The 25,242-nt window shown below is 43.3% G+C and overlaps 1 protein-coding gene and 2 long non-coding RNA genes across 4 annotated transcripts; 2 read left to right on the top strand and 1 right to left on the bottom strand.

Moving 5' to 3' along the window:
* Nucleotides 1-344: 344 nt before the first annotated feature.
* On the bottom strand, nucleotides 345-9,008 carry LOC111961969 (NACHT, LRR and PYD domains-containing protein 3-like). Its single transcript, XM_070442903.1, has 7 exons — nucleotides 8,717-9,008; nucleotides 6,482-8,231; nucleotides 4,394-4,567; nucleotides 3,780-3,947; nucleotides 2,234-2,407; nucleotides 2,009-2,046; nucleotides 345-1,391 (listed from the first exon to the last, which is right to left on the bottom strand). The coding sequence occupies exons 1-7, from the start codon at nucleotides 9,006-9,008 to the stop codon at nucleotides 832-834; spliced, it is 3,156 nt and encodes a 1,051-aa protein (XP_070299004.1). The 3' UTR covers nucleotides 345-831.
* A 12,900-nt stretch (nucleotides 9,009-21,908) lies between these two features.
* On the top strand, nucleotides 21,909-22,620 carry LOC139025035 (uncharacterized). Of its 2 annotated transcripts, XR_011476474.1 has the most exons (5): nucleotides 21,909-21,971; nucleotides 22,059-22,100; nucleotides 22,170-22,342; nucleotides 22,422-22,457; nucleotides 22,552-22,620. It is a non-coding gene; the product is annotated as an uncharacterized lncRNA (long non-coding RNA). The 2 variants fall into 2 exon arrangements; XR_011476469.1 differs by having other exon boundaries at nucleotides 21,932-22,100.
* Nucleotides 22,621-22,943: 323 nt separating this feature from the next.
* LOC139025034 (uncharacterized) lies at nucleotides 22,944-23,604 on the top strand. The gene is made up of 4 exons (XR_011476468.1): nucleotides 22,944-23,094; nucleotides 23,163-23,278; nucleotides 23,374-23,485; nucleotides 23,578-23,604. It is a non-coding gene; the product is annotated as an uncharacterized lncRNA (long non-coding RNA).
* The last annotated feature ends 1,638 nt before the right edge of the window (nucleotides 23,605-25,242 follow it).

Below are 25,242 nucleotides of genomic sequence, written 5' to 3'. Positions count from 1 at the left end.
GCTGGCTATACTAACTAGACTAATTTACCAATCTAAAATGTTTAGACATGGCATGGGCTAATTAAGTGAATGTCTGTGAGTGACATACAACAAGAGGAAAAGTGCTGCTACCAGTTTACCAAATCTTTTGTATTCTACTATTCAAACTCTCAACAGTAAGTTGAGACCCCGACTGAATCCCCCCCACCCCCATTTTTTAAAATTATATACAGTACCAGTCCAAAGTTTGGACACATCTACTCATTCAAGGGTTTTTCTTTATTTGTAATATTTTCTACATTGCAGAATAATAAGGAAAACATTAAAACTATGAAATAACACATATGGAATCATGTAGTAAGCAAAACAATATTTTATATTCTTCAAAGTAGCCACCCTTTGCCTTGATGACAGCTTTGCAGATGCTTGGCATTCTCTCAACCAGCTTCATGAGGTAGTCACCTGGAATGCGTTTCAATTAACAGGTGTGCCTTGTTAAAGTACATTTTGGGAATTTATATCCTTCTTAATGCGTTTGAGCCAATCAGTTGTGTTGTGACAAAGTAGGGGTGGTGTACAGAAGATAGCTKTTTTTTGGAAAAGACCAAGTCCATACTATGGCAAGAACAGCTCAAATAAGCAAAGAGAAACGACAGTCCATCATTACTTTAAGACATGAAGGTCAGTTAATCTGGAACATTTCAAGAACTTTGAAAGTTTCTTCAAGTGCAGTCGCAAAAACCTTGAATATGATGTATATTATACTGTAGGAGCAACAGCACAAATTAAWTCAAACAACACTACTCATCTAATTGCCTGTAGGATTGGTTACAGTGGGAAAACACGACATTGTTATGGTTGAGTTGCTTTGAAGTCTTTGGTATCTACATCACACAAGGTCAGTGAAGAATCAAACTTAACCCCAAACCCTGGGTAGAGGGGCTCAGTGAATGTGGTATTGAATGAGTGCAGGTGGGTCAGTGTGTCAGAGGAGACATTATAGAAGGACAGAATGCCAGCCTGCCAGTCCAGATACACTCCTACTCTTTTGGAGTGGGAGGCGGAGGAAACAGATATGTCGGTGTTTTCATTATTGTGCCAGGCAGTGTAACTGTTACCGCAGCAGTCCAGACTCCAGGACGTGTCCCTGGCTCCAAGCCGACTCCTTCCCGTCTTGTATAATCTTTTATATGTCACCGCTATAAGAGCCCAATCCCCACTCCACTCTACCTCCCAGTAACAGCGTCCAGTCAGACCCTCTCTACACAGCACCTGGGGCCAGTAGTCATATCTCCCTGGTTGGTCAGGATARGGCTGCTTCTCTTTCACCCGTGTCACCTTCCTGTTCTCCTCAGACAGAGAGAGGTATATGTGTGCTGTGTTTGGATTCAGTGTGAGATCACAGCCGTACACTGAGGGAGATAAGGACAAGAACATCATGATACAGTTATGTATTGGTGATGTAATTGGTGTATTGCAATAAAAATAAATCCATTATCTTACGTCAGAGCAACACTTGCCTACTACACTTACAGTCTCGTATCTTGGTTGTGTCACGTTCTGACCTTTATTTCCTTTGTTTTTGTCTTTATTTAGTATGGTCAGMGCGTGAGTTGGGGTGGGCAGTCTATGTTTGTTTATCTATGTTTTTCTATTTCTGTGTTTGGCCTGATATGGTTCTCAATCAGAGGCAGGTGTTAGTCATTGTCTCTGATTGGGAACCATATTTAGGTAGCCTGTTTTGTGTTGGATTTTGTGGGTGGTTGTCGTCTGTCTTCGTGTGTCTACACCAGACAGAACTGTTTCGGTTTTTCACATTTGTTGTTTTGTATTTTGTAGTGTTCACATTTATTGTCTTTATTAAACATGATGAACACTAACCGCGCTGCGCTTCGGTCCTCTCCTTCGTCCACAGAAGGAAGCCGTTACAGGTCGAGGTATTTTTTTACCGTAGGAGTGACACCATCTGACGTAAGACAATGGTGTTTCTGGATGATATGTGCAGACAAAAAACAGGATAATAACTCACGTCTTCTAAACAACCAGCCCTCTCCCCCAGGGTGAACACTGTAAGCAAAAAACAACAAGTAAGCAACAAAAAWATATATATATATTGCTGTAACCAATTTTCGAAAATTATACCTACTATTCTAACTCTCAACAGTAAGTCGAGACGCCATGACTAAGTTCCTCTATCGCAAGTAATATTTCTATTTATCCTTTTATTTGACAGATTTACAGATTCAGTTCTCACCTGACATGTTGGAGTTTGTACATGGTATCCTCCAGTCCAGCGGAGAACAGACTCACTCCTGAGTCTCCTGGGTGATTGTAGCTCAGGTCCAGCCCTCTCAGATGGAAAGGGTTTGACCTCAGAGCTGAAGCCAGAGAAGCACAGCCTTCCTTCGTGACTCCACAGAATGACAACCTGTGGAAATAGTTGAATTCTATCTGATATCAAGTCTCTGAATGGTACTCTGAATGTTACTATATAAAGGTTTGGTAACAGTTGTCAGCTCGGGGATTCGATATCACTTTGTATAGAACTACTATGTAACATATTAATGTTGTTACATTGTACATTATAAAAATGCACTGGAATGGAAGATTTTTGTATTCAAATAACGATGAATTAAGAGACTGTTCTTAGTCCACGTGTGTAGTTAAAACACTCAACTCCATTGCTATAAAATTGTCAAACAATTCCTAAATGCTGCGCTTCGATGATTAGCCTCCTTTTCTTACGGGTCACATCAGTAGTTACGGTGTTACTACACATGTACGGTGTTACTACACATGTACGGTGTTACTACACATGTACGGTGTTACTACACATGTACGGTGTTACTACACACCATTGTACGGTGTTAACTACACATGTTACGGTGTTACTACACATTTACGGTGTTACTACCACATGTACGGTGTTACTACACATGTACGTGGTTTACTACACATGTCGGTGTTACTACACATGTGCGGGTGTTACTACACATGTACGGTGTTACTACACATGTACGGTGTTACTACACATGTCGGTGTTACTACACAATGTACGGTGTTACTCCATGTCTACTACACATGTCGGTGTTTACTACACATGTTACGGTGTTACTACACATGTGGCGGTGTTTACACACATGTACGGTGTACTACACATGCTACGTGTTACTACCACATTGTTGCTGACTGTACGGTTTACTACACATGTACGGTGTTACTACACATGTTACGGTGTTACTACACATGGCCGGTGTTACTACACATGTACGGTATCTGTGTTATTACACATGTGCGGTTGTTACTCGACATGTGACGTGTTACTACAACATGTACCCGGTTTTATCTACACATGTAAACCCGGTTTATTACACATGTACGGTGTTACTACACATGTACGGTGTTACTACACATGTACGGTGTTACTACACATGTTGGCCGTTTATTTTTTATTTGACCTTTATTTAACTAGGCAAGTCAGTTAAGAACAAATTCTTATTTACAATGACTGCCTAGGAACAGTTGGGTTAACTGCCTTGTTCAGGGACAGAACGGCAGATTTGTACCTTGTTAGCTTGGGGATTCCATCTAGCAACCTTTTGGCCCAACTCTCTAACCCCCAGGCTACCTGCCGCCCCTTACTGTTACTGAAGCTTCTATCCATCTTCAGTGAGTGGAAGGCAACAGCCCATTATTATGGCTTCCTAAAACTAGATGCTCAGTTATCGAGCCCAAACGTTTAAGCACATTCCTTAAACATTGATCATCATGCTTAAATATCTCCATTAGCCCAAACTGACCTCAGTGTCTCCAGTTTACAGTGTGGAGTCGCAAGTCCAGCAGAGAGCAGCTTCATTCCTGAATCCTGCAGCTTGTTATCACTCAGGTCCAGCACTCTCAGGTGTGAAGACGTGAGGGCTGAAGACAACATTTTACAGCTTATCTCTGTGAGGTGACATCCWTTCAGACTAGATACGAAACAAGAGGAAATACAAATAAATACTCCGAAAACGGTGATGCTAATGAAGAACAGCAAACCTGTAGAAAGGCTGGAGACGACCTGTGGAACAAGTCTTGAATGGAAGTACAATTATTTAGAATGATTATGATCATATTAGTCTGTTTTCTGATATACAATCTCCCAGATTCAATGCAGTCAGTGGTATAAAAAACAATTGGTGGGTAAATGCTGATCTCTGTTCTAGGGGAATAAAGCAATGCTCCCTACATTTTTCTGTGATAGGTGGGTAAATGCTTATGGGGTAAAAAAGTGTGTAAACAGCATTTATGTACTTTTACTTCCATCACACCACTGATTCTAACGTCTCGTCTCAATATCTAGTAGGCTACAATGTGAAGCACATTCCTCACACAAGATCATCATGCTTAAATATCTCCTTTAGCCCAAACTGACCTCAGTGTCTCAAGTTTACAATGTGAACTCTCCAGTCCAGCAGAGAGTAGCATCACTCCTGAATCCTGCAGCTTGTTTTTACTCAGGTCCAGCTCGCTCATGTGACAAGTGTTTGAGCTGAGAACTGAGGCCAATGCTTCACAGCATTTCTCTGTGAGGTTACATCCATTCAGCCTAATGAAGAAAACAATCCAACATACAAACAAACAAAAGTTTAGACAAGGGTTTTACTTTACTATTTTCTACATTGTAGAATATTAGTGAAGACATCAATACTATGAAATAACACATATGGAATCATGTAGTAACCAAAAAAGTTTTAAACAAATCTAAATATATTTTATATTTGAGATTCTTCATAGTAGCCACCATTTGCCTTGATGACAGCTTTGCACACTCTTGGCATTCTCTCAACCAGCTTCATGAGGTAGTCACAATTTGTGGAATTTCTTTCCTTCTTAATGTGTTTGAGCCAATCAGTTGTGTTGTGACAAGGTAGGGGTGAGTTACAGAAGATAGCCCTATTTGGTAAAAGACCAAGTCCATATTATGCAAGAACAGCTCAAATAAGCAAAGAGAAACGATATTCCATCATTACTTTAAGATATGAAGGTCAGTCAATCTGGAAAATTTCAAGAACTTTAAAAGTTTCTTCAAGTGCAGTCGCAAAAAACCATTGAGCGCTATGATGAAACTGGCTCTCATGAGGACCGCCACAGGAAAGGAAGACCCAGTTACCTCTGCTGCAGAGGATAAGTTCATTAGAGTTTCCAGCCTCAGAAATTGCAGCTTAAATAAATGCTTCACAGAGTTCAAGTAACAGACACATCTCAACATTAACTGTTCAGAGGAGACTGCATGAATCAGGCCTTCATGGTCGAATTGCTGCAAAGAAACCACTACTAAAGGACACCAATAAGAAGAAGACACTTGTTTGGGCCAAGAAACACGGGCAATGGACATTAGACCATTGGAAATCTGTCCAAATTTGAGATTTTTGGTTCAAGCCACCGTGTCTTTTGTGAGACGCAGAGTAGGTGAATGGATGATCTCTGCATGTGTAGTTCCCACCGTGAAGCATGGAGGAGGAGGTGTGATGGTGTGGGGGTGTCTTGATGGTGACACTGTCTGTGATTTATTTACAGAATTCAAGGCACACTTAACCAGGACAAAAGGACAATGACCCAACACACCTCCAGGCTGTGTAAGGGCTGTTTGACCAAGAAGGAGAGTGATGGAGTGCTGCAACAGATGACCTGACCCCCACAATCACCCGACCTCAACCCAATTGAGATGGTTTGGGATGAGTTGGACTACAGAGTGAAGGAAAAGCAGCCAACAAGTGCTCAGCATATGTGGGAACTCCTTCAAGACTTTTGGAAAAGCATTCCAGGTGAAGCTGGCTGAGAGAATGCCAAGAGAGTGCGAAACTGTCATCAAGGCAAAGGGTGGCTACTATGAAGAATCTTAAATATACATTTGTTTAACACTTTTTTGGTTACTACATGATTCCATATGTGTTATTTCATAGTTTTGATGTCGTCACTAATATTCTACAATGTAGAAAATAGTACAAATAAAGAAAAACCCTGGAATGAGTATGTGTGTCCAAACTTTTGACTGGTACTGTATATACATGCACATTGAACTGAAATCTACTTGATTCTAACAGAAATCCAGTTATGGATGGGGCCGGATTTTTTTTTGCCACTCAAATTCATAGATCCATGAGATCAAAATCATAATTTTAACCATATTTTTAAAGTGATACAGTTTACAATTACATTGTTTACAAACAATGGAGTAAAACAAGTTTATATGTTGGGTTCTGATGGGATAAGAACTAAGCTCATGAGCCATTTATAAGTTATATTCTTCAAGAATCAATGCCTATATATGATTAATACAAAATTCCAAAAATAAATGTACCAATCCTGGATTGCCCCTTTAAAGGATCTCCTTTAGGGTTCTTAAATTATTCATCCATTATCATTAAAATGCCTTATTAATTATAATGACTTATTAGTTGTTGGATTTTTGAATAGATTTCCAATTAATATTGAGCATGAAGTTAATACAGGAACTCACAGAGCTATTCTGGACGCTTTGACCACTGGCAACAACCTCAGAAGACCCTCCTCTGATCTGGAGTATTTCTTTAGGTCAAACACATCCAGGTCCTCTTCTGAAGTCAGCAACACAAACACCAGAGCTGACCACTGTGCAGGTGAAAGTTCGGCCTCTGAAAGACTTCCTGAGCTCAGGTAGGTTTGGATCTCCTCCACCAGAGAATGGTCATTGAGTTCATTCAGACAGTGAAACAGATTGATGCATCTCTCTGGAGAGGGATTCTTCCTGATCTTCTTCTTGATGTATTCAATTATGTTCTCATTGGTCTGTGAGCTTCTTCCTGTCTGGTTCAGTAGGCCTTGTAGGAGAGTCTGATTTGACTCCAGTGAGAGGCCCAGAAGGAAGCGGAGGAAAAGGTCCAGGTGTCCATTCTCACTCTGTAAGGCCTGATCTACTGCACTCTTGTATAAGTCAATCATAGGTTGTTGGTGTTTCCGACATTTCAAAAGTTTGACAAGGGTGTTCTGTTTGACCAGTGGGTTCTCATTGCAGTTTATGAATGTGAAAAACACGTATACAGCAGCAAGAAACTCCTGGATGCTCAGATGCACAAAGCTGAACATAGTTTTCTGACACGTCCTTCCCTCCATCTTAAAGATCTCAGTGCATAAACCTGAGTACACTGATGCTTCTGTGACATCAATGCCACACTCTCTCAGGTCTTCCTTGTAGAAGATAAGATGTCCCTTCTCCAGCTGACGGAATGCCAGCTCTCCAAGTTTAAGGACTATGCTGTCACTTCCTGTGGAATTTTCTGCTTCTCTCATTCTGTCTATCTGAAAGATCAGGAAATGTATGTTCATCTCAGTCAGAGTCTTAGGTATCTTTCTTCTCTCTGCTTCACCCAACAGTTTCTCTAGAACAGTGGCTGATATCCAACAGAACACTGGTATGTGGCAAATTATGTGTAGGCTCCTCGATGACTTCATGTGTGTGATAATTCTGCTGGCCAGGTTGTCATCACTGATTTTTTTCCTGAAGTACTCGTCCTTCTGTGGGTCATTGAACCCTCGTACCTCTGTCCACTGCTGGATGTATTTTCGAGGGATCTTACTGGTTGCTGCAGGCCGGGAGGTTATCCAGATGAGAGCATAAGGCAGAAGCTCACCTGTGATCAGGTTTGTGATCAATTCGTCCAGAGAGGCTGGCTTTGTTTCATCTGTCAGGACCTTATTGTTGAAGTCTAGACGGAGTCGACACTCGTCCAGACCGTCAAATATGAACAGAACTTTAGACTTGTTCCTTAGACTCTTGATTGGTTCCATGTCAGGGAAGAATTGATGAAGCAGTTCATTTAGACTGCAGTCGTCTTCCCCTATATTAGAGTTGATTTGGCGAAAAGGAAGTGGAAAGATGAAACCAATGTCCTGGTTCTCCTTTTCTTCTGCCCAGTCTAGAATAAACTTCTGAATAGAGACAGTCTTTCCTACACCGGCAATGCCCTGCGTTAGAACTGTTCTGATTGGCTTCTTTTGATCGGACTGTTGTTTGAAAATGTTTTTGACTTCAACAGTGGTCTCTCCTGTGGCTGGTGTTCTGATGTTCAGATGTATGACCTCATGCTCATCTCTGACCCCTCCCCAGGCCCCCTCGAACACACGGAGCTCAGTGAAGATCTGATTTAGATAGATAAAATCCCCTTCCTTTGACGTCCCCTCATATATACAGCCGTACTTCTTCTTGAGATAGCATTTCAGTTTGTCTTCGACTGCAAGGAAAAAACTAATCTTAGGTTTATTACGGTCATGATAACTTTGTGTTTGTGTCTGGATTGGATCAGTCAGAGTGCAATAACTAGAGCCTGTCCAGCGGATAAAACTGGCTGCAATATGACGTCGTCATGATGTCTTTTGGTTAGGTTGTAAAAGGTTTAGCTAAATGCTTTCTAGAAACCAGTCAATTATCAGTTTTTCTGAACAGATAACCAAAATATGACGTCTTTCTCATAACGTTTTAATAAATGTATTACCTGGACTTCTCAGCCCCCCAAAAAACTGTTTACAACATCACTTTGGTCCAACGGGTGTTTTCTTGATTCATTAAGCTTACCTCTAGAACCAAAGGAGCACTCTGGGAAACAAAGAAAAATACTGTTTTGTTTTATTGTACTCTTGCTAGTTCCTCCTTTATGTTACCTGCTATGCAAAATCAGTGATCTCTTATCTGCTTTGTATTGTTTTACAGTCCACTAACCTGCTGGTTCTGTTGTCTCACCCTCATCATACTCGTTCTTTAGCGTTTCAGCCAGTTGGTTCTGGCTCATTTTCCTCAGGATCTCCAGTGAGATCTTCACAGTTCCCTCAGGACCGTAGGTCTCCACCATCTTCTTTATAGTGTCCAGTCTGTCAGTGTTCTCCAGCTGGCTCACTGGGATGTGAGGAAAGCCTTCCACCAGGTCCTGGGMCAGGTGCCATTTAAATGTCTTCAATTCTGCTTCAACCAACTCCTCCAGAGTGGCCAGCAGCAGCACAGGAACAGGAGCCATTGCCAATCACTGAGAAAAGGAAGTTAGTTGTGATCGTAACTATTTTGGCACAACAAATTAATCAGAAGGAAGCTCTAAATTCCCATCAGCACAAAGTCTGATGACATTTTGTCTGAATATACGACAGGGTCTGGCTGGAAATGGTGGAAGGCTAGGACACTGTGTTGCTGTGACTGGGAAGAGACTGTTAATGGAGGGCTAGGACACTGTGTTGCTGTGACTGGGAAGAGACTGTTTAATCTCACTTCTGGTTGTAAACAGAAGATAACCCAATCAATAACAATAGTCATGATAATAATTTTAAAAAGACCACCCATTCGAACAGACCCAATCAACAGAATCAAACACACTATGGGACAGATTCCCTGGCCCGGGTTGACTCCAATGCTTCCCACGGTTGTGTCAAGTTGGCTGGATGTCCTTTGGGTGGTGGACCATTCTGATACACACGGGAAACGGTTGAGTTGGAAAAACCCAGCAGCGTTGCAGTTCTAGACAGTTCTTAAATATTTTGTCTTACCCATTCACCCTCTAAATGGCACATGTTTCAATTTCCTCAAGGCTTAAAAATCCTTCTTTAATCTGTCTCCTCCTCTTCATCTACACTGATTGAAGTGGATTTAACAAGAGAAATCAATGAGGGATCAAAGCTTTCACCAGGATTCACCTGGTCAGTCTATGTTTATTTTTTTATTTAACCTTTATTTAACCAGGTAGGCTAGTTGAGAACAAGTTCTCATTTGCAACTGCGACCTGGCCAAGATAAAGCAAAGCAGTTCAACACATACAACAACACAGAGTTACACATGGAAAAAACAAACATAATCAATAATACAGTAGAAAAATCTATATACAGCATGTGCAAATGAGGTAGGATAAGAGAGGTAAGGCAATAATAGGACATGGTGGCAAAGAAATTACAATATAGCAATTAAACACTGGAGAATGGTAGGATGTGCAGAAGATGAATGTGCAAATTCAGATACTGGGGTGCAAAGGAGCAAGATAAATAAATACAGTATGGGATGAGGAAGATTGGATGGGCTATTTACAGATGAGCTATGTACAGGTGCAGTGATCTGTGAGCTGCTCTGACAGCTGGTGCTTAAAGCTAGTGAGGGAGGTAAGAGTCTCCAGTTTCAGAGATTTTTGCAGTTCGTTCCAGCCATTGGCAGCAGAGAACTGGAAGGAGAGGCGGCCAAAGGAAGAATTGGCTTCGGGGGTGACCAGTGAGGTATACCTGCTGGAGCGCGTGCTACGTATGAGTGCTGCTATGGTGACCAGTGAGCTGAGATAAGGTGGGGCTTTACCTAGCAGAGACTTATAGATGACCTGGAGCCAGTGGGTTTGGCGACAAGTATGAAGCGAGGGCCAGCCAACGAGATCATACAGGTCGCAGTGGTGGGTAGTATATGGGGCTTTGGTGACAAAACGGATGGCACTGCGATAGACTGCATCCAATTTGTTGAGTAGAGTGTTGGAGGCTATTTTGTAAATTACATCGCCGAAGTCGAGGATCGGTAGGATTTTCAGTTTTATGAGGGTATGTTAGGCAGCATGAGTGAAGGATGCTTTGTTGCGAAATAGGAAGCCGATTCTAGATTTAATTTTGGATTGGAGATGTTTAATGTGTCTGGAAGGAGAGTTTACAGTCTAACCAGACACCTAGGGATTTGTAGTTGCCCACATATTCTAAGTCAGAACCGTCCAGAGTAGTGATGCTGGACGGGCAGGCAAGTGTGGGCAGCGATCGGTTGAAGAGCATGCATTTAGTTTTACTTGCATTTTAGAGCAGTTGGGGGCCACGGAAGGAGAGTTGTATGGCATTGAAGCTCATCTGGAGGTTAGTTAACACAGTGTCCAACGAAGGGCCAGAGGTATACAGAATGGTGTCGTCTGCGTAGAGGTGAATCAAAGAATCACCAGCACCGAGAGCGACATCATTGATGTATACAGAGAAGAGAGTCGGCCCGAGAATTGAACCCTGTGGCACCCCCATAGAGACTGCCAGAGGTCCGGGCCCTCCGATTTGACATACTGAACTCTATCGGAGTAGTTGGTGAACCAAGCGAGGCACTCATTTGAGAAACCAAGGCTGTTGAGTCTGCCAATAAGAATGCTGTGATTGACAGAGTCGAAAGCCTTAGCCAGGTCGATGAATATGGCTGCACAGTAATGTCTCTTATCGATGGCGGTTATGAAATCGTTTAGGACCTTGAGCGTGGCTGAGGTGCACCCATGACCAGATTGCATAGTGGAGAAGGTACGGTGAGATTCAAAATGGTTGGTAATCTTTTTGTTAGCTTGGCTTTCAAAGACCTTAGAAAGGCAGGGTAGAATAGATATAGGTCTGTAGCAGTTTGGGTCTAGAGTGTCTCCCCCTTTGAAGAGGGMTATGACCGCCGCAGCTTTCCAATCTATGGGAATCTCAGACGATACGAAAGAGAGGTTGAACAGGCTAGTAATAGGGGTTGCAATAATTTCGGCAGATAATTTTAGAAAGAGAGGGTCCAGATTGTCTAGCCCGGCTGATTTGTAGGGGTCCAGATTTTGCAGCTCTTTCAGAACATCAGCTATCTGGATTTGGGTGAAGGAGAAGTGGGGGAGGTTTGGGCGAGTTGCTGTGGGGAGCGCAGTGCTGTTGACCGGGGTACGGGTAGCCAGGTGGAAAGCATGGCCAGCCGTAGAATAATGCTTATTTAAATTCTCAATTATTGTGGATTTATCGGTAGTGACAGTGTTTCCTAGCCTCAGTGCAGTGGATATGGGGACACAGCGATTCAGACAGTTAGCAGGCCGGGGCTTGCAAGCTAGCATAAGGGCCTTAGAGGGACGTCTCGATGGGGGAAAAGTCTGTTTTTGCCTCCTCGTGCGGTGAGGTCGATAGACATGTCGTGTAATTAGTAGGGTTCCAAGTAGCAGAGGGGTCCAAGTCAAATTGGCAAAATGGGAATAGTGGTCCAAGAAACTGGCCAATGGATCAGCTAACAGTCCAATTTGCTATAGATAGCTAGCAGGCCGCGGTTAGCAGAATGGGCCTTCAGGGGACGTCGCACCTGAGGGGCCTGTTGGAATCCTCGGGCAGATTATGTCGGTATTCCAGTCGTGAAGGATCGGCGGGGTTCCGTGCCCCATACCGGCAGTAGAAGGGGTCCGGATATTGTAGCCAAGGAGTGGGCTTCAGGTGTAGCCCAGGAGCCCTAGCCGGGAGATGGGTCTAGCATTGGCTAGCCCCAGGCTAGTTGGTGCTTTCTCCGTGATGGAAACGTTAGCCAGGAGTAGTCAACCCGGGTTGCGGTTAGCTAGCTGCCATGATCCAGTTAAAAGGGTACAGAGTTTGCGGTAGGAATCCTGGGATATGGAGAGYTAAATAGGTCCAGTATGCTCTGGTTTGAAACGCGTTGTACGAACTGGCAAGAGCTTTCTGAGCTAAAGGTTAGCTGACTGATAGCTGATAGCTGGTAGCTAGTTAGCTAGCTAGCTTCAGTTGAGGTATTCCAGTTCGGAGGTAAATAGAAATACTTTAGAAGAAAAAAACGTTCCACACCACATTGGGTGAGGCGGGTTGCAGGAGAGTATTTTGAAGTTGAGGTTTAGGAAAAATATTAAAAAGAATGCGAAGAAAAAGATATATACAGTGGGGAGAATAAGTATTTGAGACACTGCCGATTTTGCAGGTTTTCCTACTTACAAAGCATGTAGAGGTCTGTTATTTTTATCATAGGTACACTTCAACTGTGAGAGACAGAATCTAAAACAAAAATCCAGAAAATCACATTGTATGATTTTTAAGTAATTAATTTGCATTTTATTGCATGACATAAGTATTTGATAACCTACCAACCAGTAAGAATTCCGGCTCTCACAGACCTGTTAGTTTTTCTTTAAGAAGCCCTCCTGTTCTCCACTCATTACCTGTATTAACTGCACCTTTTGAACTCGTTACCTGTATAAAAGACACCTGTCCACACACTCAATCAAACAGACTCCAACCTCTCCACAATGGCCAAGACCAGAGAGCTGTGTAAGGACATCAGGGATAAAATTGTAGACCTGCACAAGGCTGGGATGGGCTACAGGACAATAGGCAAGCAGCTTGGTGAGAAGGCAACAACTGTTGGCGCAATTATTAGAAAATGGAAGAAGTTCAAGATGACGGTCAATCACCCTCGGTCTGGGGCTCCATGCAAGATCTCACCTCGTGGGGCATCAATGATCATGAGGAAGGTGAGGGATCAGCRCAGAACTACACGGCAGGACCTGGTCAATGACCTGAAGAGAGCTGGGACCACAGTCTCAAAGAAAACCATTAGTAACACACTARGCKGTCATGGATTAAAATCCTGCAGCGCACGCAAGGTCCCCCTGCTCAAGCCAGCGCATGTCCAGGCCCGTCTGAAGTTTGCCAATGACCATCTGGATGATCCAGAGGAGGAATGGGAGAAGGTCATGTGGTCTGATGAGACAAAAATAAAGCTTTTTGGTCTAAACTCCACTCGCCGTGTTTGGAGGAAGAAGAAGGATGAGTACAACCCCAAGAACACCATCCCAACCGTGAAGCATGGAGGTGGAAACATCATTCTTTGGGGATGCTTTTCTGCAAAGGGGACAGGACGACTGCACCGTATTGAGGGGAGGATGGATGGGGCCTTGTATCGCGAGATCTTGGCCAACAACCTCCTAAGAGCATTGAAGATGGGTTGTGGCTGGGTCTTCCAGCATGACAACGACCCAAAATACACAGCCAGGGCAACTAAGGAGTGGCTCCGTAAGAAGCATCTCAAGGTCCTGGAGTGGCATAGCCAGTCTCCAGACCTGAACCCAATAGAAAATCTTTGGAGGGAGCTGAAAGTCCGTATTGCCCAGCGACAGCCCCYAAACCTGAAGGATCTGGAGAAGGTCTGTATGGAGGAGTGGGCCAAAATCCCTGCTGTAGTGTGTGCAAACCTGGTCAAGAACTACAGGAAACGTATGATCTCTGTAATTGCAAACAAAGGTTTCTGTACCAAATATTAAGTTCTGCTTTTCTGATGTATCAAATACTTATGTCATGCAATAAAATGCAAATGAATTACTTAAAAATCATACAATGTGATTTTCTGGATTTTAGATTCCGTTTTAGATTCCGTCTCTCACAGTTGAAGTGTACCTATGATAAAAATAACAGACCTCTACATGCTTTGTAAGTAGGAAAACCTGCGAAATCGGCAGTGTATCAAATACTTGTTCTCCCCACTGTACATGGGACGAGACAAGACGAAGGACAAAGACGTCTAACTGCTACACCATCTTGGATTTTATGCCATGGAAAGAGCAGGTGTCCTTAATGTGTTGTACAGTCAGTGTATAATGAACATTTAAAAAACATAGAGACTTACAGTTTCACTTCCATCCTACCTTAGTTGTTGAAGCAATTGACTGGTCTCTTCTGTCACACAGAAGCGCTGATCGGCTAGATCATACTGAACGGATCCACAATGAGGAAACACTGAAACAGGAAGTTATGTAAAAATAAAGTTTCAAGTGACTCAGATAGACAGCGATTACATATCTCAAATCTACGTTGTATAGTTGTCAGAGTTGGGGTCAATTCCACAAATTCAATTCACTTTCCTTGTAAATTCCATCAATTAAATTAAAATTCCAGGTCAATCTTCAGAGCCAGCAGGAGGCTCCAACCCTCCAAGAGCATTTGAAAAGACCACACACTCACTCAACTTCATTGATTCACAGCAGCTATGACGTTCAAGGTATCAACTTACAATGATCTTGGTCTATAGATGCTGCACACCAAGTTTCGGGAAAGGTTTCGGTCTCTGAGGATTTTTTTTWAAAAGTAGCAAAGTTTAGCTAAATGCTTTCTCTGACCAGAAAACCAAAATATGACATCTTTCTAATAACGTTGTAATAAATGTATTATCTGGACTTCTCAAAAGTTGCACAACATTTTCAAAATGGAGGATTATCCATCATGGCGAGGTCAGAGGCAAATGTGGCATTGGACCAGTTTGAGGAGTTCACCCTGGAGTTTAGGACCCTGGCTGCCGGCGCGGGATGGAACAACAGGGCCCTGATCGACCATTACCGCTGCAGTCTGCGCGAGGACGTCCGTCGGGAGCTGGCCTGCAGAGACACCACCCTCACGTTTGACCAGCTGGTGGACCTGTCCATCTGGCTGGACAACCTGCTGGCTACTCGTGGACGTTCAGATCGGGGTCTGGTGGTTCCATCCTCCCGCACCCCCTCTCCGATACCCATGGAGCTGGGAGGGGCGGTGCGCAGGGAGACCGGAGGGGGTTCCCGCTCGTGCACCATCTGTGGCCGCAGAGGTCACACTGCCGTTGGTTCCTCTGGGAATTGAGGCAGTAGGCATGACGCTCTGGCGTCACCCCAGGTGAGCCGGCACCATTCTCTCCCAGAGCCCTCTGTTGCACATATGTTTGTGACTGTCACGTTCCCTGAGTTTTCCCCGCATTCCAAACATAAGGCGCTCGTCGATTCAGGCACGGCTGGGAATTTTATTGATAGAGCTTTAGCCTATAGTTTAGGGATCAGCTAAAGCGGACAGGGCTTTTAGTCACCTGAGGGCTGTTTACCTCGGCTCCCGTGCTGGCCCATCCGGATCCCTCTTTGGCGTTCATAGTGGAGGTGGACACGTCCGAGGCTGGGATAGGAGCTATGCTCTCTCAGCGCTCGGGTACGCCACAGAAGCTCCGCCCGCCCCTGTGCCTTCTTCTCGAAGAAGCTCAGCCCGGCGGAGCGAAACTATGATATGGGGGACCGGGAGCTGTTGGCTGTCATCAAGGCCTTGAAGGCATGGAGACATTGGCTTGAGGGGGCTAGACACCCTTTTCTCATCTGGACTGARCACTGCAATCTGGAGTACATCCGGGCGGCGAGGAGACTGAACCCTCGCCAGGCAAGGTGGGCCATGTTTTTCACCCGTTTTGTGTTTACCCTTTCCTACAGACCATGCTCCCAGAACGTTAAGGCAGACGCATTGTCCCGGCTGTATGACACAGAGGAGCGGCCCATGGATCCTACTCCCATACTCCCCGCCTCTTGCCTGGTGGCGCCGGTAGTGTGGGAGCTGGACGCGGACATTGAGCAGGCGTTACGTGCAGAGCCCGCTCCCCTCCAGTGTCCAGCTGGGCGTCTGTACATTCCGTCTGCAGTCCGCGACCGGCTGATCTATTGGGCCCACACGTCACCCTCCTCTGGTCATCCTGGGATCGGTCGGACGGTGCGCTGTCTTAGTGGGAAGTACTGGTGGCCCACTTTGGCTAAGGATGTAAGGGTTTATGTTTCCTCCTGCTCGGTGTGCGCCCAGTGTAAGGCTCCTAGGCACCTGCCGAGAGGTAAGTTACAACCCTTACCCATTCCACAACGGCCGTGGTCGCACTTGTCGGTAGATTGCCTGACCAATCTTCCTCCTTCACAGGGTAACACCACGATCCTGGTCGTTGTGGATCGTTTTTCTAAGTCCTGTCGTCTCCTCCCTTTCCCCGGTGTCCCTACGGCCCTACAGACTGCGGAGGCCCTGTTTACACACGTCTTCCGGCACTACGGGGTGCCTGAGGATATAGTGTCTGATCGGGGTCCCCAGTTCACGTCGAGGGTCTGGAGGGCGTTCTTGGAACATCTGGGGGTCTCGGTCAGCCTTACCTCAGGTTTTCATCCCGAGAGTAACGGGCAGGTGGAGAGAGTTAACCAGGATGTGGGTAGGTTTCTGAGGTCTTATTGCCAGGACCGGCCGGGGGAGTGGGCAGCGTTCGTGCCCTGGGCAGAGATGGCTCAGAACTCGCTCCGCCACTCCTCCACTAATCTCTCTCCCTTCTAGCTGTCTCTTATACACATCTAGATGTGTATAAGAGACAGCCTTACGGCCCTACAGACTGCGGAGGCCCTGTTTACACACGTCTTCCGGCACTACGGGGTGCCTGAGGATATAGTGTCTGATCGGGGTCCCCAGTTCACGTCGAGGGTCTGGAGGGCGTTCTTGGAACATCTGGGGGTCTCGGTCAGCCTTACCTCAGGTTTTCATCCCGAGAGTAACGGGCAGGTGGAGAGAGTTAACCAGGATGTGGGTAGGTTTCTGAGGTCTTATTGCCAGGACCGGCCGGGGGAGTGGGCAGCGTTCGTGCCCCTGTCTCTTATACACATCTAGATGTGTATAAGAGACAGAGGATATCCCTACCGGCCAAGAGCAGACGCTCTTATCCAGAGCGACTTACAGTAGAGTGCATACATTTTATTATAATATTATTATTTTATTTTTATTTTTTATTATTATTATTATTTTATTTTTTTTACATACTGAGACAAGGATATCCCTACCGGCCAAACCCTCCCTAACCCGGACGACGCTATGCCAATTGTGCGTCGCCCCACGGATCCTCTTTCCATGTGTCTCTCCTCAGGCCGGTGGTGGCTGGCCCGCTCCAGGAGTCTGAGGTGCAGGAGGTTCATGAAAGCCCACTTGGAGTTTGCTAAAAGGCACCTAAAGGACTCTCAGACCTTGAGAAACAAGATTCTCTGGTCTGATGAAACCAAGATTGAACTCTTTAGCCTGAATGCCAAGCTTCACGTCTGGAGGAAACATAGCAAAAATGTCTAAAAACCTGTTGTTTTCACGTTGTCATTATGGAGTATTGTGTGTAGATTGAAAAACTATTTTAGAATGAAAAACTATTTTAGAATAAGACTGTAATGTAACAAAATGTGGAAAAAGTCTCAGGATTTTGGAAATTCTCCCGCGATCTCATTTTCATATCAGGCGACCGCAAATGGGTTCGTGACCCCTAGTTTGGGAACCATTGCTATAACCCTTTTTCCTTTAAAAACAAACATGCTAGAACTGATGCCCATCAAGAACTAAAGGTGACAAAAATGCACTGAAAAACTTTCAAACCTACTTTGGACGCACTAGAGCGCATTAGAMAAATTAGATGGAAGAAGTGTTTTTAACTCCACTCTAATCTCGACTTTGCTTATGTAAAACCGTATCAAGCCAGTTAAAATTTGAAATGGAGTTTATGGAACTCCGTCACATTACATTTGCTTCTGTTTCACACAATGAAACTGACATTAAATGRGTAGAATGATACATTTGCATGGAGCTGGCAAACGGATTTAATAAATAGCCTACAACTTCAGTTTATTGCTGTCGTAGCCTTGTGTTATTATGKAATTATTAATAGCCATGTTTAGTTAATTCAATTGAAAGCTATCAATTGTGATCATGGTCACAGCTCTATCGCAATTGCCGACCAGCTGTTGTTAGAATGCATTAGATTGARCGTAACTGTCAATCAGATTCGGCTACAGGTTATAAAAAATAAAAATAAAAACTGGCTGTTGTTGACGAGCATATTCAGTTAATTTCCATATTATTCATATTTGATTGAAATTATGACCCCATCCTCAGTAGGCTATTCCAGTAGGATATTGGATAACACAAGCCCTTCTTACCTCGAAAACGCCTCGCTATTTAGATTGAATAAATGAGTCTGTCAATTTGAACTATGCAAACTGCTAAATCGTTCATGTTAATTACATCTTGCCTWGGCTACTGGAGGCTATCTAGGGCTATAGGCTATAGGCTCCCTGCATCTAGCTCAGCAAACCATGGCAAAGTTGAATTACAATCATAAACTGAGGTTTTATTCAGTAGCCTAGGCCTATTGAAATGACAAGTCAATCACGCAAATAGGCCTAACTATTTGCATTATTCCTAAGTAACGGTTTGTATAACATCTGGCACAGAATGAGACACAATTGCCAGAAATAACATTCGTTCTTTTAAATTCGTAAAAGTAAGATTTCGTAAATCCTCTGTCCAACTTTCATCACTCAAACTCAACTGATGGATTTATCTATTGTTTTGCACATGCGCAAAGGGGATTTATTTTAAATCCTAGCAGTCAAACGAGTCAAATCGACAGCCATTGATGGAATATTATCTGTCGAGTTTAATAAAGGCGAACTATATATTTTCTCTTGCGACATATGTAAATCTTTTTAATACATCATGTTAGCTCGCAAAAAATATTATTTTGATGAAAAACTGAATATTATTGTCACATTATTTGATGCGTTTAATTTGAAAAAGGAAATCCTGCAGCAATTTGAATTGTCTCTCCCAAAATAGATCATTCTAACAAATCATTTAGAATCCTTTGCCTCTCAGTAGCAACTGTTGGGGTGGAAGGGAAGTTGTATTTTTACCATAGCACACTGTCTAAACATGACAATGTGACATTCAATTGCAGTATTGCAGTTTCCGAGTAGAGTYCATGATGTACTTTGGGACCCAGGCAAAGGTACAACACTGGTCTCTGGTGGTTGGTGTATGTTATTGAACTGGACCGGGTGACAGTCAGCCTGAGACCTATGAAGGTAATCCAGTTTCCAGGCTACTAAACCATATTTATTCAARTATTTGTCATAATTTTACATTTTGATCTGAATCAGTATAAATAGATTATATTTCGTAGTTTTGATACCGTTGTGTATTTAAAAAAAAAAATCTAATCAAATCGATTTTTATTTGCCACATACGTGTTTCGCATATGTTATTGCGTGTTTCGCGAAATGCGTGTGTTTCTAGCTCTAACAGTGCAGTAATATCTTAATAACAGTAACATCTAACAATTTCACAACAATACAAACACATCTAAAGTAAAGGAATTAAGAATATATAAATAAATAAATATTGAATCAAAGATTGCTGCATTGTTACAGGTATGCACAATGTTAGATACCCCTGCACGTCGACTAGGCACGGGTACCCTGTGTATATATAGCTAAATMATCGTTACTCATTGTGTATTTATTCCTTGTGTTATTATTTTTCTATATTTTTCTCTCTGCAATATMGMGAAGGGCCCGTAAGTAGGCATTTCACTGTTAGTCTACACCTGTTGTTTACGAAGCATGTGAAAAATGAKATTTTATTAGATTTTAGATGGCAATTTATTGGAATGACCTAATAAAAAAAATAAAAAACGATCTCATAATGAAAACATGTAGAGGTGCAGTGCAATTAGTAACTTACCTTTCCAATCAAAAGTGCTGACCCTGGACTTGATTGTAAACGTAAAAGTGGGGTCAATGAGATTGCTTTCAAGCTTTTGATAATGTGCATCTTTTAACAATAACAGTAACTAACAATGAAACATAAACCAGTAGCACAACCAATGTATTTTTGAGGCCATCATTATTATTMCTCACAGGGTAAGAAACCTACTGTGATGCAGTTTACAACTCTTGGCGCCAAACTACAAAACCCCACCGCTATGACCGTTTGATTATCATTCAAGGCAAACGGGGAAACTCGTAAATACATCCTGCCTCGAGTGTTTTGATCACATGGGGGAAATCTGTTATGAATCGAAATTCTAATGTTTGATACCTGGGGCCTGTTGCACAAAAGTAGAATTAAGACATCCGGGATAAATGACTCAGCTGAGCTCAATGAAGCCAAAACATGTGCGTCCAGGCTTAATTGGTTGCACAAAGACCAAGCCAGGATGAGCAGACACGGATTCATTAAGCCAGGTGAAACCAATCCTGGATAGGTGCGCGCTCACGGCTCACTCAAATAGACCCCGCCACAGATCACAGATTAACTGATTTACCATGGCAACTAGAGCCGCGTACTTTTCCCCGTCGGAAGCACAAATCCTCATGGAGGCATACGAGGAGGTAAAAGATATAATTAAGAAGAAAGGCAACACCGCCACAGTGATAAAGCAAAGAGAAAAAGCGTGGCAAAGTATTGCAGACCGCCTGAATGCGTAAGTAGTGCACAATTACACACTCACCGCTCCGCTGAAACATCACAATTACAATTCAAATATTTAATTCACATCTCCAAAAATGCAGTTGTACTGTAATTATGAAACGGTTAAATTTTTAATTGAAATGCACTGCAGTTATGAGTGAAATTGTGTAAAGTAACTCCATCACACTGTATAAAGCTATGATAAATTTTTTGATATTTTTACTGAAAACAAGACAAAAATACCAAGTAATTTTTTGCAGTGTGACTCCATTAAATGTGTGTGTGTGTGTGTGGTGGTGTGTGTGTGTGTGTGTGGTGTGTGTGTGTGTGTGTGTGTGTGTGTGTGTGTGTAGATTTAAATATGAACGTGGCTTATGGCAAACGGACATATGGGGCAGCAGGTCAAAAGCAAAATATCATGAGAACATTCTGCGAACTGGTATGGTCGCCTGACTGATATTGTTAAGCAAAGCAACAGGAGAGCATCCCATATTGTACGCACGAGAAGGTGCCCTGCCGTTCACTTAAGCATGTGTCTTGGGATACATGTGATTAGGCAGAGATGATGTTGGTGAAAGTGAGAGTCGAATAGTGACGTACGGTATGGCCGACGAGGAAGCGGAGCGATTGCCACGTGGAGGTGGGTGCGGGTCAGCAATGCGCCGAAAGGCTGACCTCTTACGCACCAGTGCACGAGGACGAAATGGCGCTTTAGGACATGCTTAGAATAGAAGGTGGCGAGGGGCCAGAGTGCATTACCCGCCGTCTTAGAGGGGATCCGGGGGGGGAAAAGACGCAAGGCGACATGATGAGGTTTCCATCCCCATAGAGTCCGGACCGTCGCTTCATTCAATGGTATGTCGCTTCCATCTCTACATGGGATACAACCACATTCATATTGAATCAATTTGGACTGTCTGACTTTGGTTTACCTATTGCCTTGCAGTGTCTGGCAGCACTGTGTTCCTGTTAGAGCCACCAGCACAAGCACCAGACGATGCTGATCCAGTGAGTACTCCATCAAAGGCATACTGTAGGCCTGGCATGTCTTGTCTACTAGCTTCAATATGAATCCAGATTAAATGTGATAGGGTGAAGGCCCCAGTGCAGCAGCACAGCACATGATGGAGAGCGATGATGAGGAGGAGACCATCTCTCTGGATTCCAGAAGGCATGAGGTATCATGTTAAGACTGTGAAAGTACTATTTACTCTACAATGGTGAGGAGTCCTCATCAAAATCAAAAAATCTAATTTCTTTTACAGGACCCAGATGCTATACAGTGGGAAAACCAGCCTGGCAACATAGTGCGTATTAATAAAAGGACACCACACTCCTGCCAAATTCCAGCTGCGCTAATTGTATTGTGTTCACAGAGCTCACAAGCTATCAGAAAGTTGTATGGCAACCACCTCCGGCGCCAATAGAACTGGCAGACATAGACATTCAGTACAAGAAGAAAAAGATGGAAAATCTTGCACTGGAGTCCGAAATAAAAAAGAGGACAATTAGGAAACTGGACCTTGAAATAAAAAAACTTGAGAGGGAGGTGAGATATGCCTTCAATGTACACTGTATGCTAACTGTAACACAAATGTATTAATCATTATTTTTCTTTCCTCCCCCAGCTCCAAGAAGATGACACAGCTCAAAATAAAAATTAGGTATATTCTCGTAAAGTCAAGTGAGCCATGACATATGAGCTTTATTGTGAGCACACAGGACGTGGCATTTTCTAAGTTTTTTTTATTTTCCCAGCAATCAGTACAACCAAGTCATCGTTATAAGGCATCGCCCTCTTTTGCCCACCCCCCAGCACCAGGTGTGCCACTAGCCTATATGAAGGCCAAATTGTGTGTTCCTTTCTGCTCTGCAATGGCATGCCCATTCGTGCGAGATGTGGTGGATGAAGAAGCACTTGTGCTGAGAAGAGCCTTCAGGCGAGAAAGGGTCTTCAGGGACCGGTTGACCCACTGGCCTCCTGATGACCATCTATATGAAAGATACAGGTTTTCTGCAGATGGCATCAGGTATCTATGCAGACTACTGGGTCCCAGGATTAGCACCGCACTGCACGGAGCCATGCACTGAGTGTGGAGCAAATGGTTTGTGTGGCTTGCGCTTTTTTGCTAGTGGAGCCTTCCTGTACTCAGTGGGGGATGCAGACAGCTGAACAAGGCCACAATTTGCCGCACAATAAGGAGTGTGTGTCTGGCTATCAAAGCATTAGCAGATGTCTTCATCTCCTTCCCTGGCCACAGAAGCTCTGTGACATCAAAGAGGAGTTCTATAGGATTGCAGGTAAGAGGATCTACAAATTACAGGACACTGTTAACACATAGTAGGATACTCATTACTTTGTGTGACAGGTTTCCCCAATGTCATTGGTGCAGTGGACTGCACACACATAAGGATAAAAGCCCCCTCAGGTGCCCATGAGGCCGATTTTGTAAATAGGAAATCCTTTCACAGCATTAATGTTCAGGTGAACATAACTTTTTGATATTGTCATTGACGAACACTCTGCATTGCCAGTGATGTGCATTGATTGGTGTAATATTCCTCATCTTATGATTTCAGATGGTCTGCAATGCTGACTGTGTGATCAGCAATGTTGTGGCAAAATGGCCTGGCTCAGTCCATGACTCCAGAATCTTTCGGGCCTCTGAAATCTATCAGTGCCTATCACAAGGTAAGCCACACAACCCCTATTTATAACCATTCATGGCTGTGTCAAGAATATACTGTGTTTATGAGGTAGTAATGAGAGATTTGTGTTGACAGGTGAATTCTCTGGTGTGTTGCTGGAGACAGGGGGTATGGCTGCCAGCCTTTTCTCCTGACACCTTTCACAGACCCCCAGGAAGCACAGCAGGCCTACCATCCCTGCATGCCAGGACCAGGGCCAGAGTTGAAATGACCTTTGGCCTCTGAAGCACGCTTTCACTGCCTTCACAAATTAGGGTCAGCCCTGTTAGGGCATGTGATATTACTGTGGCTTGTGCTGTCCTCCACAATGTGGCCTGCCTGAGGAAGGAGAGGGCCCCCAGAGTGCCACCAGCCATGGACTGGACAATCCGGCAATCTTCCCTATGACGACAGTGGTCGGTTGCTGAGGGACCATATGTGTTGAATTATTTTAGTTAGTATGTGTGCTTTCAATTTTGTTAAATATGTCCTGCGGTGGCAGAGGAATTTGGGTTTCTTTGGGTTCGTTTTTTGACGAATTTGGCCTCTTATGATGTTTGTGCGGTATACTGTTGTAATACAAGGCTGCAGGGAGGCTACTGCATCCATTCATTGTGTCTGTTCAGTTGATGTGTATGGATTTGTCCTGCATTTATTTTAGTGTGCAGACATGCAGGGTTGTTATATACAGACCTTTGAATGTGTATGTATCATTTTGTATAATATGCTTGGATTCTGTCTTTCCATCTTGTAGAGTCACTGTGACTTCAGTTTCGAAAGGAGCTGATGGTTTACCTGCTTTGTTTTGTCCTTATTCAATAAAGGAACATAATGTTACACATTGTGTTTTTATATTCATATGGAATGTGTATTTGTTTATATGACAGAGTACTGAGGCCACACTGAAGAAAAAGGATAAAGTCATACATTTATGAGGCTGGTTCTTTCTGCAGAAAAGCTACATATTGTTTTTACAGTTTTGATACTTATGACAATGTGATACTATATATTCTGGCACATCAGCATGTCTTTGTTTATGAAACCATACTGAAGTACAATTTCACGAAATGCCCCACATCTGTCATTTTAACAACTGTCCTCCTTTAAAACAACACAATATTGGTTACAATATTATGACTTGTGTTTTTTCCCCTCTGTGGCCTAATATTCTATACTTTTATATATAGCCTTATAGTCTATGGGAAACTGTAAATTATCTAATGATAGCAACATCATCTAAAAATCATTTTTTATCCAAAATCATTGAAATAATGATCACAAACGTTTAAATAATAACAGTGGGTCTAGTTATATGTGATAACAATGTATAGTGAGCAGTGAAATAACTATTGGTTTCCATTTGTGGTGACTGCTGACTGACATTAGGGATGAGATTAAATAGATCCTGGAATTTAGCCTGGTCTGGAGCAGGCTAGCTCCAAGAATAAATCTCCATGGTAATTTATACCATAACATATCCTCCTGCCCCTATCCATCTTTAGTGCAACCGGATTACGGATCAATTGAGCCAGGATCACCAAGATATCCTGGCTTAATCCCTTATCCTAGTTTTGTGCAACAGGCCCCTGGCTCTCAATCAAGCGCACTCACTTGGTAATTTAATCAAAAATAAGAGCAAGCGAAAAAGTAAAACGTCATCACTATTTTTTTAAACCAAGGCTTTGGTATCATTTCATAACCATAATTTAGAGACTTCGTAAACTTGGCTTTAATCAACAACAACAAGATCAATCTGCTTCT

Source organism: Salvelinus sp. IW2-2015, linkage group LG4q.1:29 (genome assembly GCF_002910315.2).
Source record: "Salvelinus sp. IW2-2015 linkage group LG4q.1:29, ASM291031v2, whole genome shotgun sequence".
Lineage (NCBI taxonomy): Eukaryota > Metazoa > Chordata > Actinopteri > Salmoniformes > Salmonidae > Salvelinus > Salvelinus sp. IW2-2015.
The sequence above is the reverse complement of the archived record's forward strand: the minus strand, read 5'-3'. Positions and strand labels throughout refer to the sequence as shown.